Genomic DNA, 18,613 nt, shown 5'->3' on the forward strand with positions numbered 1-18,613 from the left:
TCTTCCCCTCAATCTTTTGATCAACAACCATTTCTCTTTTCTACTTCTCATGTTAGCTGATGATCATTATGGCCAGCACGTCCTGCACACAGACAGGGGACACTCACCTCTCCCTCGGGGTTACTGACAAGCTGCCTCTAGCTCCACTTTTCCATACAAGCTACTGGCCACTGAGCGAACAACGTGGTGGCCAAAGCACTAATGCCACAAGACAGCTTCTAACTGTGAGGGGCCACAGTAAACTTTTACTCAAAAGAATATTACAAGAACGGTAAAAGTAATCAAGAAAGATTGTCGTTCACTTCTGGTCGAATAAAAAATGAAAACAGGCAACTCATTACGTTTTCCTCTTTGAAATAATGTAACTGATTTCATTCAGTCAGGACAGCTGGAATGTGCCTCGTGATTTTGCTGTTGATCCATGCTTGCTGCTTCCAGCAGTCATCGTCGTCAGGACCTTCTCATGGCTTGTAAACAAACAGCCCATGTGTGACGAGCCGTTTGTTCGGAATAGATGGAACTCGGTTACTTACAGAGCGCCTCAGCAGACACGTCTCGCTGGTCGTGTAAGCACAGCTACGCGACAGACGTGCGGCGGCTCAGATAGCCCAGGCCAGAGGAGGAGGCAGGTGGAAACTAGGTGGAAGTGTGTTTACACACCGAGGACAGGCAGCCCTTCTTCACTCAGAGGGCAGTCGGCCTCTCGAACCAGCGGCTCAACCACGCGGCCGAAGCCGAAACCCTGGCTTGCTTTAAGCAGCCGGCCAGATGACGTCGTTGGATCAAGAACCTGCTCGGACCAAACGGGTCAGATGGGCGGAAGGCGGGCGCCTGTACTGCCCCACGATCCCCCTGGTTCAGAATGCCCCCGCTGCCCTGCCGCTTACTGCCCGTGCCACCTGGTCGCCTCAGGGAGTGAAGTCTTACTAGGTTAATAATAGACAAGATGCGATTATTAGGCTGGCTGTTATTCCTATAATTGTTGTGCACTGCAAACAATGATATTCAATTTGGCAAATACACAAGGCTAAAATTATACCTGAATTTCGTCTCCAAGGGCATCTTGGAAAACTCCCATCAGCGCGCACAAATATTTCTAAACAATTGCATTTTAGGTTTTGACTTCTTTCAAAGAGGATATTGCACAGCGGGCATTAGAAGTTGGAAATGTTGGATTCTACCAGTATCTGCATTGCAGGACCGTGCATCATACTGTACGTCCATGAGGATTCAATTTCCTTCCTTCACCTCCATCCCAGTGGCGACAGCTGTGCTTCGACACCCTCTTTCGATCACTGAAACACAGTGCTTGCACGCTCAAGCTACATGGACCCCAGCCGATCCGTCTTAACAATGTGTTTTTGGAAAAGGGAAGGATCGTGGATCCCTTTGATGCGGATCGCACTATTGTTACCAGTCGGAGCTCGGAGTGCTGTGAGGGCATCACCTTCGCCGACTCCCCGTTTACAATCAAACCCTGCTCACCGAAACACAAAACTCAAAATAAAGCAGACTACAAAACATAAAACGGCATAATATTTTAAAGCCCTCACAAGCCTTTTGCGTTTTTTTAAAGAAACTCAACAAAAAATATAGCAGGCTTCACAGGAAAAGATCAACGCAAGAGACCACCACGATTCACCACGTTACAAAGTCACTCGCGTAGACTGTAACATCAGGCATGGTTTGCCCAGATGAACAGACACCATGAACACTCATCACCAGCTGGTCAGATTGAAGACTAGCACGTCAGTCCCCCGTCAGAGTCCAGAGTGAAGTCCCACCGGGGAGAATCACCCTCTCGAAAAATTCACACCCACAGGTCTTTCAATCCTGCTTGTGCGCTGGAGAACTGTCACAGAGAGAGCAGCTGCCTCACAGAACAAGACCTACTACAGCAACTGACCAGACACCTGCAGAGATGAACACGCTGCTCTCCAGAAGAAGATGAAGAGCCACAAAAAAATGCTTATTTCTTTCAGGTCACCCGTGTTTCCTTTATTTTGGAAATCCAGCTGATCTTTACCTCCTGTGGCTCTGTTCTTAGGAAATTCTCCTTGCAATAGGATGTACTTCAACGGTATTCCTAAAAATCTGTTTCCTGAAGAATCTGCAGCATGCTCTCCGACATGAAATACTAAATACTTACAATGCCTGCTTGCATCACTCCCCAAACAAAGAAAAGAACAAAAGATGACATTGAACAGCTACTGAAAGCAATTAGACAACAAATCATTTCCCAACACTGTAGTTCTCACTGTATTGAGCAATTAAACCCACAGAGTGTTGGAAAAATGTATACAGGATACATACTGTATACCGACGTGCTACCTAACAGACATTTTATTTTTAAGCACCACTTGAAATATAGAACAACTCAGGGTAGTACAGTAATTGTAGCTGCTAAAGCACTACTTAAAATTCAGGACAGACGAGGGGGGAATTTCAGCTTTATAGCACAATGCTGCCCAAAATTAACATTTAAAGGAGCAGAATCCCTTTTATTTGGCAGATTTGGCTTTTGTGCTTAAAAGGGCAGCTGTTTCTCAGCACCCAGTTGTCCATGGCCGACTTGCTGCATTAGTACTATGCTTGGTGGGGAGCTTTCACTCACTCAGACACAAATCTGAAATTCAAATTGCACCGAAGCATACACCAATCCATGTCAGCAGAGCAGCCTGAAGCTAAATTACAATCGCAGTTTATCAGTGTGGCACATGCATGTAAAAGGCGTAACACGGCATGACAAATATGAAAAAATCTCTCAATGCACCTAGCACCTCGCGTAACACAGATATTCTACACAAACAAACAGCAGATCTTTGGTTTACAATTTGATTACAGAGACATTATTGCCCTTCACATCACCTGTCGATAAACCAACCTCCCAGCTTCGCAACATTTAAGTACTGATATTCAACCAAACTAACCCTGAACACAGCACTGGGGAGTTTCATACCACTCTGCCTTACAGGCCTTCAGGACAGACAAGCAGCTCAATTCCTTCTCGTCGGTGTCCCGTCCACAGTCCTGTCTGAAAGGGCAAGAAGGAGCACTAATGCACAACAGCACTGCATTGGGCCAGCGCAGCAAAGGACGAGCTGGGTGCACTACTGTGTGCTGCACTGCCCATCGTGACTGCTGGCTGAACAACACACGCTTGCTGCATGGAACTCTTTCCTGTTTCCTGCACAGAACCACTGCTGTCTGCAGCACCTTCGTCATACCAGCGCTGGGCCTCAGCAGGGCACCTCCTTCCAGCTTCAGTGTGGTGGCAGCCTGGTGCCAGTGTGCTGGCAGCCCGGTGCCAGTGTGCCAGCAGTCCGGTGCCAGTGTCTCAGGGACGAGGCTTTCCGAGCCTCTGTACCTCCCCCAGCAGGACTGGAAAGCCAGGCCAAGCGCCAGCCGCCGCCGTGTCCCAAGAGCCACACGCTCCCCCTGCACAGCCAGCCTGGAGCGCCGGAGGCTCGGCCCGCAAATATCCGCAGGCGCACACAGCCGGGGAACAAAACCGCTGCAGAACCGAGCCCGGGCCAGAGCCGAGAGTCAAACAGGGAGGGGGTCTATGTTTACAGCAAAAGGAGGAAGAATACCAAAGACCGTCTCCGGAAAAGCAAGGAGAAGGACACACGTCTGGGAACCTGACCTCACAGCCGTCAGGTTTCTATAGAAAATGAGCCATCAAGCCTTCTCTCAGCTCGAGTACACACAAGCACTGCTGCACTTCCAGCATGCCCGCACAAGCCAACAGGCCAAGAATAACAGATAAACACAAACAGTTAAACATAAGTAGCAGGTCTGATTTTCACAGAAGACTGTGACAGATCTGGAAAAAAAGCACAAAAGTAATTTTTAGGACACTTTTGTATCCACCTATATTCCTTCACAAACAAGAAACACCTGTAGACATTTAAGGGAATACGAATTTATGCTGTTCACGATATCAGATGTACAAAATATTTTGGACAGCAGCTCTCTCACTTGTATTTGCTCCATGACTAAATCTGTGCTGTTGGTGATGTAATCTAAATGAACACAACAGTAAAGCCTTTCCATTTTTCCCCTCTGTGATTATTTCTGTCTTCAGGTGAACAGCCCTGTCCTCACTTGGTCTTGATCTCTGCCTAAATCTGCCTCACTGATAATAATACACACTGCTGTTAGCACAGAACTTTCCTCCAACACTGTGTTTCCTTCTTCTACAATGAGGATACTTTTCGGTCACTTTAAATGGACACAATTAAGATTAAGGAGGGTATTATTTTAATTGGCAAGGGGTTAACAATAGCAGGCTGGTTGGAAATTTCTTCAACCATCCAAGTCATGTTGCTGATGTCATTGAGGTCAACTAAAGGACTTATAACACATAAAGTAGCGATTTTCTTTCTCACACACCTACAAAAACTAGACATCCATTAAGCACCCAAACTTTCCTTATAATGAGATAATTAGCTGTACTGGATATGCACTCTGTCTTTGAAAAGTACTGAAGCAATAATGATGCCTGCACAACAGCTCAGGGTACTGCAGCACTGCCATCTGCCCAAAGGGCCAAGGCCAACCAACAGAAAGGTCAGGATCTGTAAGATTTACATAAATTGCAGACTGAAGGCATGCCTCTTTTTAAGTGTAGCCGACAGCCTGGGGTCTGCTGAGCAGCAAAGCAAAAGCACTTGTGGAGACAGGTTTGGCGCTTGTCTGTGGATCTGATTATTAATTCACTCTTGTCGGCGCTTTCAATAGAGTGTGACAAGCATAACTCTTGCAGCATGAAAGGGGAAAAAAAAAACTTCTAACACCAAATCTGTAAAAGGCTGCAAAAGCAGTGTAGCACAGATGGCAAACCGAGCCTGGTGGCGCGTTTATGGCAGGACTGTGATAGTACACAGTCAGGTCTCCCGCCATGTGAGAGACTCTGGAAGCGGGAAAGTAACGTGAGAAATGGAGGAGAAAACAAGCCTGGCAGTACCAACCCAAGCCCTCCGTCACGCCGGGAAGTGGAACAGCACGGGGCCCGCCACTCCGAGATGAACAAATAAGAAGCACCGCAAGGAAATGACCTTCGGCACATGATTTATATGACTTTGATTCTGCACAACAGGTTGAAACGCTGCACTAGACAGTTCAATGTTAATGGAATTAAAAGGGTACAGAGCTGAACAAACGGTACGGACTGCAGTCTACAGCACTGCCTCTGAATCAGGACAAGAAACAACAATGCCTCGCCATGCTAATGCTTTCCAACGTCGGATTCGTTCAGAACGGTTTTTTTAGACTAGAAAGCATCTTCCAAACCGAGAATAGGTGTTCAGAGCACCAGGTATCGAACTGGGAGCAAGAACAAGTCAAACGGCACCTTCTGAATCTGTGCAACAGCGGGGCGCGCCAGCTAGAGGGCCGGTGGCAGAAAAGCACTTTAACGACCTGCCGTTTCTGTTACAGTGCTCTCCTGGCACCAGCCTCGGGGGAGACAGCCGGGACAGACACGGCCCAGAACTGAAGCACAAATCATTCCTTCGGATAAATAAGGGATTAGACCAAAATAAAGACAACAGCTCACGTAAACAACTCCGAGACGGGACTCCTTGATTTCGGATAAGGTATTTCTATCCCTGCCCCAAAGCCAGCAGGAGCATCTGCCAAAGTATGCTGCGAATAGATTAGTACTGCCGCTGTAAGGCCAAATCAAAACTTATATGCCACTTTGGCAGGGACTACTGCTGACTGGCCTGAATGTTCGGGGGGGTACAACAAAAGTCTCTATAAATCTCGGAATGAAAAAACCATTAGTGTAACAGAGGGAGTTCCAAAACAAGTCAGAGAGGACAGGAGTGCTCCATGGCTGGGATGAAATCTGCATTATTCCTCCAGAATCAGCTGCTCATCTAATGGATGTGATTTCCTCTCCAGCTATCTGGTATAGTCCTGGCCAGGAGACTGAGTAGTGTGAGCCTCCTGTAGCTTGTGCACACCCTTTCTGAAGATGGGGACTAATACCCCAGCTTGCCAGTCCAGAGATCCTGTACCCGCCTTCCACCACCCTGCCAAACACCTCCGAGGCTGCCAGATCGGCATTCCCCACCACCTCTCCATACCCCCACACCAGTCTGGGCCTTCCCTTTGGCAGCACGTTTCAGCTAAAGCAAGTACACAAGCTTTGCTCTGGTGAACTTCGTACCATTAGTGTCCACCAGTTCACTATAACAGGCCATGTGCATGGCGAGACCACAAGAGAGCTCATGAGAGGAGCCCATGATGAGCAAGACCACGATGGGCGAGAGGAGCCCAAGATGAGCAAGAGGAGCCCACGATGAATGAGAGGAGCCCACGATGGGCGAGATCACGATGGATGACAGGAGCCCACAATAGGCGAGACCACAAGAGAGCTCATGAGAGGAGCCCACGATGGGCGAGAGGAGCCCATGATGGGTGAGCCCACGATGAGCAAGACCACGATGGGCGAGACCATGATGGGCGAGACCAGCCCACGATGAGCGAGACCACGAAACGGTTCCACACAGCCATTCTGGATTGACCGCTGCTGGGTTCTGTGGGTGTCCCTGATAACAAGCTGCAGAACACAACCCCCACACCCAGCTCCAGGAATCAGTCCCAGTATTTAGCAGTGTTCAGGAATCAGTTTTTTTCCATAAACATCAGTTTTTTTTCATGCATACAGCTTTTCTACATTAATCTATGAAAGAAAGAATATAAATTTCAGTTTAAATAATAAGACAACAGTCATGCCTGTAGCTCCACTTAAACCGCAAAATTATTTTTCTCCCTCCAAAATGGTGTTACATATACACACAAAAGCCAAGAAACTTACAATATGGCTTTAGCAACCTATAATAAAACTACTCAATTTACTCATTTTAATTTATGAAGTAGAAGGACACTAAATGCATGGAATTAGAACACGCAGAAAATGGAACTGCTATCTTGCTGACTGCAATTATTTGAAATTCATAAAGACAGAACAGTTACTGTAATTGTTTAAATTCAAAAGCGGAGGCAGAGTTTAATGGCAACATGAACAGCAACAGACTGACTCGCAAGTCAAGGGGGACAGCAAGACGTGTCTGGAAGAAACACAAAGTGAGCGTCACACCAGTGACACAACCGTCACAGATAGATGGAGTGCAGGCTAAAAAAGGAAAAGAAAGGCATTCCTTCAGTGCAGACCAGATATTGATCCACTCTGCTTTCTGATGCATCCCCAAGGCTTCTTAGAACTGAGGTTTCCAAATTTTACTAGGACATCTTACCAGGAAACACTGGTCAACTCAAAATGGTCACAAGCGGACTTCATAACAGATTAATAATACAAAGACTGTGGCATGCACAATGATCTAATGCTTGAAGGAGCAACAATATCAGTGGTCTTGTTAGGATGCCAGTCTCCAACAGAATTTGTATGATCTGAGCCGAAGAAAGCAGGGAAGACTGCACAAACTGGAGCGACTGGAGAGATTCAACATGAGTCTCTTTGAACAGCCAAATAGTTCAAGTTCAAAGTTCATTTGCCATTTGTAACAAGTACATTGGAATTCTTATTTGTATTTGTTCTCTCAGTGTACAGATACAAACACCCTTCAAAAATGAGCTAGAGAGCCTCTTAAAAGGCTCCTTTCAAATACATTTGAAAAACAAAAAATTCTTTACAGATGTTCTTTTTTACACACACATTATAGCCAGACAAGTCCTTAAGTTTATTTGCAACAGAAAGCACTGAATGTACACCTGTATTTTCATGTTAAATGAATCCACAGTTCATCAGGGGTACAAACTGATTCAGAGACCATTGTATACTGGATTACTAGGGATACTGAGACTGACGACACTCCACAATTTAGTTTCCCTTCAAGTCTGTATGAACATATACATATATTTCTACAAAGCACTCTAAAATGATGCTAAACATATAAATACTACAGAACAGTGAAATAAAACCTAACTAAAAAGGGTAAGATTTTTTTGTAAAGGTTTTATAACACAGGTGTAAGAGCCTTCCTAGGGTTACTAGGAAAAGCCCAAGAGCAAACCCAGCTCTAAAAGACAGATTAGGACACTTAAAAGCCTTAATTGAAAACACGCATAACCTATATTTAAATACCGGTGAAAGTCCTGTTTACTGCACACTGCCTAGCTTTCACTTTCCCGACTTTTTAACAACCCTGTGACACAGTTTTGCAAGATTCTGTATTTTGAAAACCGTACAACTGAATATAAAAGATGAAAATGTTATAAAGTCGTACAAGAAAAGTCAAAAGGGGGGCGGTCCGAACAGGTTCCCGAGACGAGTCGGAGCACAGTACCCAGCTGTCAGTCCGTCTGCGCCAGCAAAGGGTAATACGGGAGTATTTCTTTCCACAGCAACATTGTCTAAAAATGACTGCAGCCAAGTGCGATTTACAGGTATCTCGGCCTCCACCCAGCCTCCTGAAATAGGGATTTTCGCCAAAATTAGACCGCGAACAAAAGACAGTGTGGCTCAGGACGGAAGGTAACCCGAGAGCCAGCGAGCACGGTCGCGTTAGAAAGCTCATTAGTCACACTCACCCAAAAGCGCTGCTGTCGCTCGACACTCCCAAAACGTGCGAGGTTACTAACAGGTGATACTGTGACACTGTAATTACCTGCTGCCACTGCTGGCAAAAAGACGAACTCTCCGGAGAGCTCCCTGCACCGTTTAACAAGAGCCGCAGGGCTGCAAGACAAGGCCTGAACTGTTGTGGTTTGTTTTGTTTTTTCGGCTCTGCTTGCGATTGCCTCTCGCCAACAGCACCTAACCAACTGAACCCACGCTTTGACAAGGGAGGACGGGAGCTGAGGCCGAGAAGGTTTCATGGCTGCCTTACCTCCAACTAAATATTCCTACAGCTCGTCTTCGGAGAGGTACCCTATATGCGGAGTTCAAGCACGAGTAGGCTGAGGGAGATTTCCAGGGCAGTGAAAGTAATTCAAGACAGCGGTAATGGTGACATAAAGGAATGTTTAAACCACTTGGATGCAGGCCTTTATAAACATAATACAAACAACTAATAGGTTTATTCCATGCTGAAAAAAAGAAGAAAGAGAACACAACGTTTCGGCCGTGGAGCCTAATACAAACAACAATCAGTTCACCTTTTTTTTAAGTCCTCACGCTAAAACTCCGGGTTTGATGTTTGACACAACCGCGCGATAAGAAATGCTTTCCTTGCATGACCGGCCTCCCCTTGCTTGGCGACCGAGACACACTTCGCTTTTGAAACGATAGAAGTCCCACTACTACAACGCCGCGAAGACGATACAGGTGTATATATATATACACACACACACATATTAAAAACGCATAAAGCAACAAGCAATCAAAGCCGTCAAAAGTTTATTCTGGACAAAATGCAACATCAGTCTTTGCCGTTGTTCGCGACAGTGAATTTCCCGCAGGTGAGCTCGCCAACGAAACGGTCAACCTCTTTCGCGGGCAAAGGCGCTTGTGGAGGCAGGCAAGCTCACAGATGAACAGCTGTTCACTCCGCCCCGGGCACAAACCCAGCTCCCATCTTTGCAACGCAACCCCCTGTCGCCCTGGGTTCCAGTGCCACGGTCATCTCATCTTACAGCGGGGCAGATAAACCGACAGGCCCACGGCGCGTCACCCATCAGCTCACCCACCAGCTCGGGAGATGGCGGGCTCGCCCCTCAACATTGTTTTGGAATTTGCAAAGACGCAGAGCACCTGAAGAAGATAAGACGTGGAACAACCTCCAAAAACGGAGGCTACACATGTGCGGGATATAGAAAAAAAACCCAAGGTGCTTTTTGTTACAGGCGTTGAGACATAATGGGAGACTCCTTTAGCAATTGCTACACCTTCATCTGAAACTTCAGCGCGTTTTGTGAAGTTTTCATGAAACGGTAATCGCAGAGCAGCGCTGAGTCGAATCTTGCCCTGTCTCGCCTCGGGTACCCGTGCCTTTCGCCACTGCCTGGCCGACCGCTCTGGTGCAAATCCCAAGAAACCGTTCCGCCAGCACCTCCGCACCAGGCCACACCGGGACAACTGCGTGCGGCGTCCAGCGGCACGAAAACCGCTAAACCACGACCTTCTCCAAAATGCCTTCCCTGCGTGACGAAGATCGTCTTGTACCGCCGGACACGACGAATTTCTTCCAAGACAAACACCACAGCATTTGAACAGATTTTAAAATGAATGAAACTCCTTTTTTTTTAATATCGTTAAGCTATTCTGCATCACAGGGATTTGCGACGTAGACAACAGCAGGGAATTAAATACCCTGGTCTAGGCCAGGCGTCTCATTTTCTTTGTGAGCATGAAATGTAATTAAAAATATTGACATTAAATAGCTCACACGTCGACGTAAAAACACAAGTCACACTAGGTAAATTTTAATTACAGGATTTCAAACCGTGTTATATGTACAGTTTTTTTCAGCTTAATGTACGTGGAACCTCTCACCAGTTTACCATTTTTTTTGCTCATTCAAAAAAACCCAGATCTCCATCACAGCTCCGCGTTACTGCACCTCGATCTGGTGATTTAATATAACCAGCGCAGCCATTCAGGAAATTCCGAAACACCGTGTGCTTTTCTCGACAGAAAACTCAAAACGTTCAATGCGTGTATGTGTTGGATAACAGCATAGCCCGAATCACCAAATTAATTTAAGCAGCGCAACGTGTAATTTATCTTTATCTAATTGTATTGAACACAAGCGTATCATTTTCCCTTGAGTTATAATTTGTAACAAAGCCCCTCAATCAGATAATCAGATTTAGTACAGAACTGGAATTTCAGATTTGTGGACTGATATTAAGTAGCGTCTCAAACCCTAGCGTTTCGCTTGAGAAGCTCAATTTGTGCGCGATAATCTTTGATACCCGCAGATCTTCACACGATACAAAAATCGCAATTCGACTACTTCGTTTTTAGCTTCCGGCCCGCTAAAGCATCTAAACAACGTCAACTGGACGATATTTCCCCCAGCAGAGTAACTATTCACGAAGAAGCAGCCCGTCTCCTGTTTGTAAGCGATGAACTGATTGATTGGCACGTCCATCCCGTGTGCCTCTGTTTACAGTTTACACTTCACGGTCAGCTGTGCCGCTCCGAAATCACGAACTGCCATTGATTTTTCATGCTCCATTGCCGGGTTAATCTAAGCCAGACAATACTAAACCCGTTTACAGGTACAGGGCAAAACATACAGCGAACTTCATCTCCGCACATAAAGTCTCAAAACACCGATTTCATTGGCCACTGTGCTCCGGCTGCTCCGATCTGCTCGGCATTGATACTGTAACATGCTCACATTCAAGGTTACAGCTCTGCGACGCTACAAAGGGAGTAACAAAAAAACAACCAGTGCCTCAGTGAGAGCTGCCGTGTTTCCAAGCGGCCGACAATTTCAATCGCGGAGCTGGGCTGGAGGGAGATAATGTAGTAACAGCTAAAGCGCAGACACACACCTCCTCTCGCCCCGGCCGCCTCTCCGTCGCCCTCTCCAAAACGCGGGCAAGGCGCAAGCGAAACCCCCCTACCCACCTGAGGAACAGGAGATGAGGAAAACGGCGAAGGCTAGTTTCGTCGCTGCTCCCATTTTCAGTCCGCGAACCAATCCGGTATTGCAATAAAATCCTTAAAAACGACGAAATTCCCAGGATGAGCACCCACTCGTAAAATGTCTTATTTTATTGAGTCATAGATGTGCGCGTTTCTGTTCGGTATATATATTTTTAATGAAAGCCAAGCCTTAAATCAAGGAATTAGAAATTTCTTAAATATTTTACTGTGACAAACTGCCGCTGGCAAAGTCCCAGGCCAGGCCCCGCTCCTGAATTTTGCGTGTACAGTCCTGAAACTCAAGAGACATGTGTCACTTGACTGGCTGAGAGCATCAACATGTTTTTTGACATTTTTTTTTCTTTCAAAATGATCTTATTTCGGAGACGCCACGTGTCCAGTTCGCAAATGCCCGCAAACCCGAAGGCGCCTGGGCACCGATCAGTCCAGATGCCAGTAGTAGTAGTAGTTGTTGTTGTTTTTAAATTAAAAATCTTCAGATCAAAAAGAAAAACATCGTCGCTTGCTGCTTGCAACAAAATACCTTTCCTTACGGACCATGCACCGAATCCCCTACTGAAAGCTGGAGAATGTGCAATAAAAAGGTTTTAAAAAAGGTTTTCTTGTAGTGTTTTTCAGTTTTCTCCAGGAATACTACAGTAGCGAACGCACAGGCGGCAGTCATCGGTCCGAATTCTGTGACATGTTGGGATTTGCATAATATCAGCGGAGTTCATAACGCATTCAATCACGACACATGGACATTGTATTCAGCCGCTGGGAGGGTGGATGCACATGTACTAATACTGGTTAAAATTCTCCCAGCGACGATAACGTCTCCGTAAAACGAGCCACTTTATCCCCCCGACACGAGTGATCCTTCCCGAAAAGAAAAAAAAAATCCTCGCTATTTGGATCTCAAGTCCACGTTTCCAAACGCCGAGTGTAAAAATGCGTGGCAACGACTTGTCAAAAGCGCAGGCTTCTTCATAATTGCACCGAGGACGAAAAGGCGAGATTCCCGTTTTCTTGGTGGTTTGTTTTGGGAGGGGGTGGTGGAAAACAGCACAGTCCTGTTGCTGCCTCTCGCCTGCCTGCCTGCCTGCCTGCTGTGGTGGGTAGGTACCCGATCTGAGGTGTCAAGTCCGAACCTAGCACTTCAAAATAACTTCACTGCTCCACCAGAGACTCGCGAAATCCACCACGACGCCGGAGGAAAACCCGTGCAGTCACCTGGCCACCTCGCCTCCGCGGCCAAGCTGTCAGAGAGCTCCTTGACGGCGCTGGCTCGCTTCTCTCGCCTGCCTCCTTCGCAGCCTCTCTCATTCAGCGAAAACAGACCCGATTCAAGATGGCGGCCGGCACGAATTGTTTTTGTTTTTTTTTTCCTCCCCTCTCTCCTCTCTCCTCCTCCTCCTCCATCTCTACCCGGCCCCTCCGACGGCGAGCCGTCTCCCCGCACGGCGAATACCCTTGACTGACATCACAGCACGTCAAATCGAAAGGGAGGGGGAGCCACGCCAGCCGCCAGCCGCTCCGCTCCCTCGCCCAATCCCACGCAGGACACCCGCCTTGTGTGGAGCAGGTCGGGACGCTGGAAGTCCCAGGCTCTCTGCAGCGCGCCGCGAAGGCGTGATTGATTTGCGCCGCTTCCTATGGCCGGCGGAGGGGCATTAACGGGCTGAGCTGTGGAGCCAGCGCTGCTGCCTGTAGTGTACGGGACTTACACGGGATGCATGCGTCGTCCTGGCACAGGCGTGGGCGTGTGCAGCACACGGGGCGATGAATCTTTTTTGCAAACCTGCGCTTGGGCATTTTTTAACGCCGTGTCCTCCAAATCTAATACGCCCTGGGACTGCGGAATGGTTTCACACCTGCAAACGTGCCCCCCCCCCGCCAGTTACAGAATAACCAGTCTTCGCAGGTTTCTGTGTTGTTCATACACGTGTTCGGTTTCGGTATTTAATACTGGTCGATATTTTGATATTAATAACCAGAGATGACATGGACTTCGCGCATTTTGGAGAGTCCGTTTTTTTTCTGAGATGTCTTATCAAAGTCACAAAACCCTGTACAGCAGAGCCAGAACTGATTTCCAATAAACAAATTCTGTTTCATATCAAAATCTACCCCGAAATACTCTTACCACATCTCATGCTTTGGTCCACAGTGAAAGACACTTTGAAGTGTATTTATACCGGCATGTTCACGTTTTGCACGATGTTTCAAAAGCAGCAATAGAGCTTAGAAATGTATTTTCAAAAATACATTTTTACCAAGGCGGAGAGACAAATGAATAAACCAGCTCTCTGTCTCCCAAAGCGTCTGCTACAGTGACTTGTCTTGCTGTCTTTTGTTTTGGAAGACATTCCAAACAACATAGGTGTAACTCAAGAGCCCTGCAACATCCAATCCGATGACCACAGTTGTTTATTAGTACAGTAACTGGTCCCTCAATGATCACATTACTCCACAAGGGGTTTGTTATATAGGAATCAAGATGGAGGCAAACAGTTCAGATTTCAAAAGAAATGTTCTGTTCAGAGGTTAGGTGGCACTTCATTTCTGTCATCCTACAATGGGCCACTCCGATTCAGTCCTGGAAAAGTTTATTATCTTTTCTTAAGATGTGCTGCCTCTGGCACACCTGAACATGCTGCTCAGAGGAAGCGTTTCAGTGCAGCGGGTCTTGTTGGTTTCATGTCGAGACTTACGAACAGAAAGAACTATTATCCAGCTCAAACATGGATACATGCCTTAGCAGGACTTCATTAAAGGACACTGGGATCTGCCACGAAGCCAGATTTCAGAAGGGTCTTCCACATATACAGTGTACAGTAATATACTAAATGAACTGAGCTTTGAAGCACTGTGTTTTATTGTGTGGTGAATGTACAGTATAGGACTACTGACATGTACTGTATCGTTTCACTCATTCTATAATACAATTCATTATATTTTATAGCACTTGAAATTGTACAATGTCAGTGTCTCACCGGTCCTCTATGATGATAGCTGCTGTTACAGTCTTCTCCAGTCTGTTGTTAGTGTAGAGTCCTCTCTGTCACAGGTCCCCAGCGCTGAGCTGTGATATTCTGCCAGTGGGTCTCCACTCCTGAGGAGAAATTATTACTAGAAATCATACTGTATGTTCAACTGGTAAAGGTCAGTCTTATTTATTTAATCTTATTTAGTGCAAATACCTTTTCCTTTTAATAAAGCACAAAAGGTCATGTATTTTGTGTACACTTTATGTATGAAAGAAATGGAGAATATTATGTACAAGTTCTTCTACTCTACAAGAAAAACTCTACTCTAAAAAACTCTACAAGTTTAAAGTACCTATAGATCACAATCTGTTACTTGCAGTTACATCCAATTTATGTGATACTTTTCTCTTTAAGGAGAATAGGTATCTGTAGGTTTCGATTAAATTAATTTATTCAAATAAGCAAATGTCAATGGGAAGCACCACAGATAATGGTTTCAAGCAAAGAACAGACCAATTTGAGTGATATGTTGACTCAAAACTGTCAGTCATCTAGGTTGATTCAAGTGTAAAAACTAAGGTTGTTTACACTTGGAAGTTGTGACACATTTCTTGATCGCTTAATGGTATTTTTTCCCCAAATAGATGATAACTTGTATGGATCAACGTCCGTACAACCGTTTTGTTGGGTCGTCTGCAATCATTTTCTGAATCGTGGATATCCTTGCTTAATACCTGATTAATATTAAATCAGCAGAATTTTGATTTTTACTATAATAATTCCTATTTACCTTCATAAAACCATGTTGTAGTTTATTCTGCTATATTAAATTCTATACTTTTGTCTTCTTTGCACAAATTCCTTTATCGGCATATATCCTAATACATTTGAGACAGAGAGAAAGTTATATTGTTCAAATGATAAAATTACCTCTTGAAAGATCTTTACATTGAAGACAATCTTTTTGGGATCGGGTCAGAAAACAAAGGAAGAAAGTACTTGAGACAAAGTACTGTATCTCTGATACTTTAAAGTGCATTTTTTAGTTGACGTTTTCAGCGTATTTCAAGCATTTAACTATGTAGATATGCAACGGGCCTGTCTTTATTTTCTCTTTGGGAATAGCATATCATCTGATATAAGTGACTTTTATATACTGCATAAACGGTTACAAAGAAGCTTTGAAGGTTTTAATGTCGAGGGACCGGTCATTTAACTGCCGTGGCGTGCTACAACACGTTTTATATCACAGCCTCTTGTTGCTGACGATCTGGCTTGTAGCCAAATCCTGTTAGATCTTCTTTAGATCTGAAAAGGGTGGTCTTAAGACTCGCCGGGTCTACAAAGGGGATCAACGCTTTATGAAATGTCTACAGAGGTTGCGCAGAAGAGAGTATTTTACCAGTAATAAAATAAAACGAAGCACAAAATGTCCTGAATAAACCTTCAGCTGCTGTGCACTTTCCTTCCTTTAGGAGCAGCATTTTGAGAGAGAATCGGAGAGAGAGATGTCCGGAGCTGCTCTCGCCTGTCTCAGATGCTCCGTCATAAATAGGACGACGCACTTACGCGTGAAATACAATAGGTGAATACAAATCACGATTATGAAAAGAGTTACTGTGGTGATGTTGAATTTGCGGAAAGAGCATACATTTTCTGCACGAAAACGACTTTTTAAATGGTGCACCACATGTGGTCTGACATTAACAGCAACGACAACAACCGTCTTCATGTGAGGTAGCAGCTTTCATGTGGAAACAAATCTGCAAATGTTTCCCCAGAATAAAAACAGATCAGCGATAATAAAAATAAAAGCAGTAAATACAGATCAAAAAGTCCAACATTCCCGATAAAACATTCCCTGTCCTGTGTTTACGTTACCCTTGAAAAACATGCAAAATGATTTTAGCCGATGATTTACTTTAAGATGTTCACGAGAAGGAGTCGTGCTTTTTTCTATAAGTTCTAAATATAATTGTATCAAGTAATATTTGCATAGTAAAGATATATAAATAACACAAATAAATAGATCTAAACTTAACCAATTTACCACAAATGCTGTTTTATGTTTTAGGGTATTTACATATTGATTTAAATGTGTGCATAAAATAATATCTAATATAAAATCACAAAGCTTTTAATTCTGTAATATTTGATTTACATTTATGCCGTTGCGTACAATATGCATGTGTCGGAGCTACACTACCAACACATTGTGTTCCTAAAGGGTTGCCGTTAAAGTACGACGTACCCTGTTTTATAAGTTATATACTGTATTTGTACCACTTTACAAAACCTTTGAGCTCCCCCTTTAAAGAGAAACGTGATGTCAGGTACCCGACAGAATGGAACTGCCAGTGGCAAACCTGCATCACACAGTGGACCCCCCTTTACTGCCGCTGCACGTTATACAAACAGCGGGTTAATCCCATACCGCCACCGCCGCACTTCTGAGCCGGTGCTGTTGACCTTGAAGCCGGCACATTAACGTGCAGCGCGCTTTATTTTAAGCTTTCCTCGCAGAATAGAGGCTGCACGCCGCTGCCCCTCCCCCACACACTTACTGTAAATCCTGGGTTACAAAATCTATACGTTCCTGTGCTTAGTGATTGTAATAGGATCAGCCCCCCATTTAAGACGGCGAGGTTCTTATGTATAAAAATATCCACCCAACGCTGATTTTGTTTTTTAGGAAAATCTTAAAAGCGGGTTTACACCAAAAGATAAGGGTAATCGTGTAGTCGAAGTCGAAATTATGAGGCCTTCAGTCATCCCCTTGTAGCTAAGAAGCTGTTTATAAATGCGAAGAATTCACTATCCAGCTACGTACGTTGCCTTATACTGAACCATCCTCTACAGTTCAGGCTCTTTGCAGTTAATCAATACTAATGAAAACTCAAACATTAAGAATTAAAACTTAGAATTTATGGAGCTTATGTCGTGGCTATTGAACTCCACGTTCTTTTTTAACGTGAAAGTGCCCTCTCTGAGGAAGCGATACGGCTGCTACACTCCGAAGTTTGACACTATCGTTTATTTACTGAGCATGTTTTGTTTAAATTCTAGACGCCTTTGGAATATCTCATCATTCGAAGGCACTCTCTTTGTGCTCCGTGGTGATTATATCCGAGTTGCATTTCACTGCTTTGTAATGTCCAATTTTCATTGTAAATCGCAAAGTTTTAACAGATCATATTCAGTTAAAGAATCTGAGATAAACTTGTGGTGAAGTTACAGTAGGTTACTGTAGCTCAATGGTTGTAAGCATTTGGCTAAAAATACAATTATTTTTTTTAATCTGACAAGACACGGGCTCTCTAAAATGCTGTGATTATCCGAAATGCATTGAAAAACAAGGTCATGTCATTTCCTCATTCCTTAGTGTCAATTCTTATTTCTCATTATCACTTTTTAAGGACTATAGCAATCTGAGACAGAAAGAGTTCCACTGAGTGATAAAGCTGACAAGGTGAGTGAGGTGAAAAATTTTCACATTTTTCAAACTTTGCTTTGGTTGAGGGTGTGAGTGATTAATGACCCTACCGAATAATCAGAATTGCTGTTTTCCCCTCTTACGTACGTGTGGCATTTGATAAAGAACTGCACACTGTTCCCTGTGCTTGAAGCTGGGGTTTTGTCAGCATTAAAACGTTTGGAATGCTGATCTGTCAGCGGTAATCTCACGCTCTGGTCTTCTAGGGCTCCAGCAACCTCATTTTACCCACAGAAATGTCAACAGGCACGTAGCTTTTAAAAACATTATTCAGATCAAGGAAGGAGAAAAGTACAGTGTGATTTTTTTGTATGATTAACTCATTTTAAAGTAAAATGCAAATAAATTGCGTAACGCGAATTTGATAGCCCATTCATCGAGCTCATGTTACACAATGATTCCGTTCAGTTTGGGGGTGAGGTCTGGTGTTGTGAACTCCGTGCTTTCACGGCCACGAATGAGCAACAACTGTAGACTCAACCTCTCCCACGAGTTCCTAATTCTTACCCACAAAGGTTGCATTTGCATTTTAAGTAATACCCTCACTGGATGAAACGCCGC

At 44.7% G+C, this 18,613-nt stretch overlaps 1 protein-coding gene across 1 annotated transcript in view; it reads right to left on the minus strand.

Annotated features, from left to right (window-relative positions):
* Nucleotides 1–13,309, minus strand: part of LOC148822450 (activin receptor type-2A) — a 52,282-nt gene extending 38,973 nt beyond the window's left edge. Inside the window, exon 1 of the mRNA XM_088930130.1 lies at nucleotides 11,552–13,309. Within this exon, the coding sequence (XP_088786256.1) occupies nucleotides 11,552–11,606 (55 nt within the window). The 5' untranslated portion in view covers nucleotides 11,607–13,309. The remainder of the gene's footprint in view (nucleotides 1–11,551) is intronic.
* Nucleotides 13,310–18,613: the final 5,304 nt, after the last annotated feature.

This window comes from Atractosteus spatula, chromosome 13 (assembly GCF_055471065.1).
Source record: "Atractosteus spatula isolate fAtrSpa1 chromosome 13, fAtrSpa1.hap1, whole genome shotgun sequence".
Classification (NCBI taxonomy): Eukaryota; Metazoa; Chordata; class Actinopteri; order Semionotiformes; family Lepisosteidae; genus Atractosteus; species Atractosteus spatula.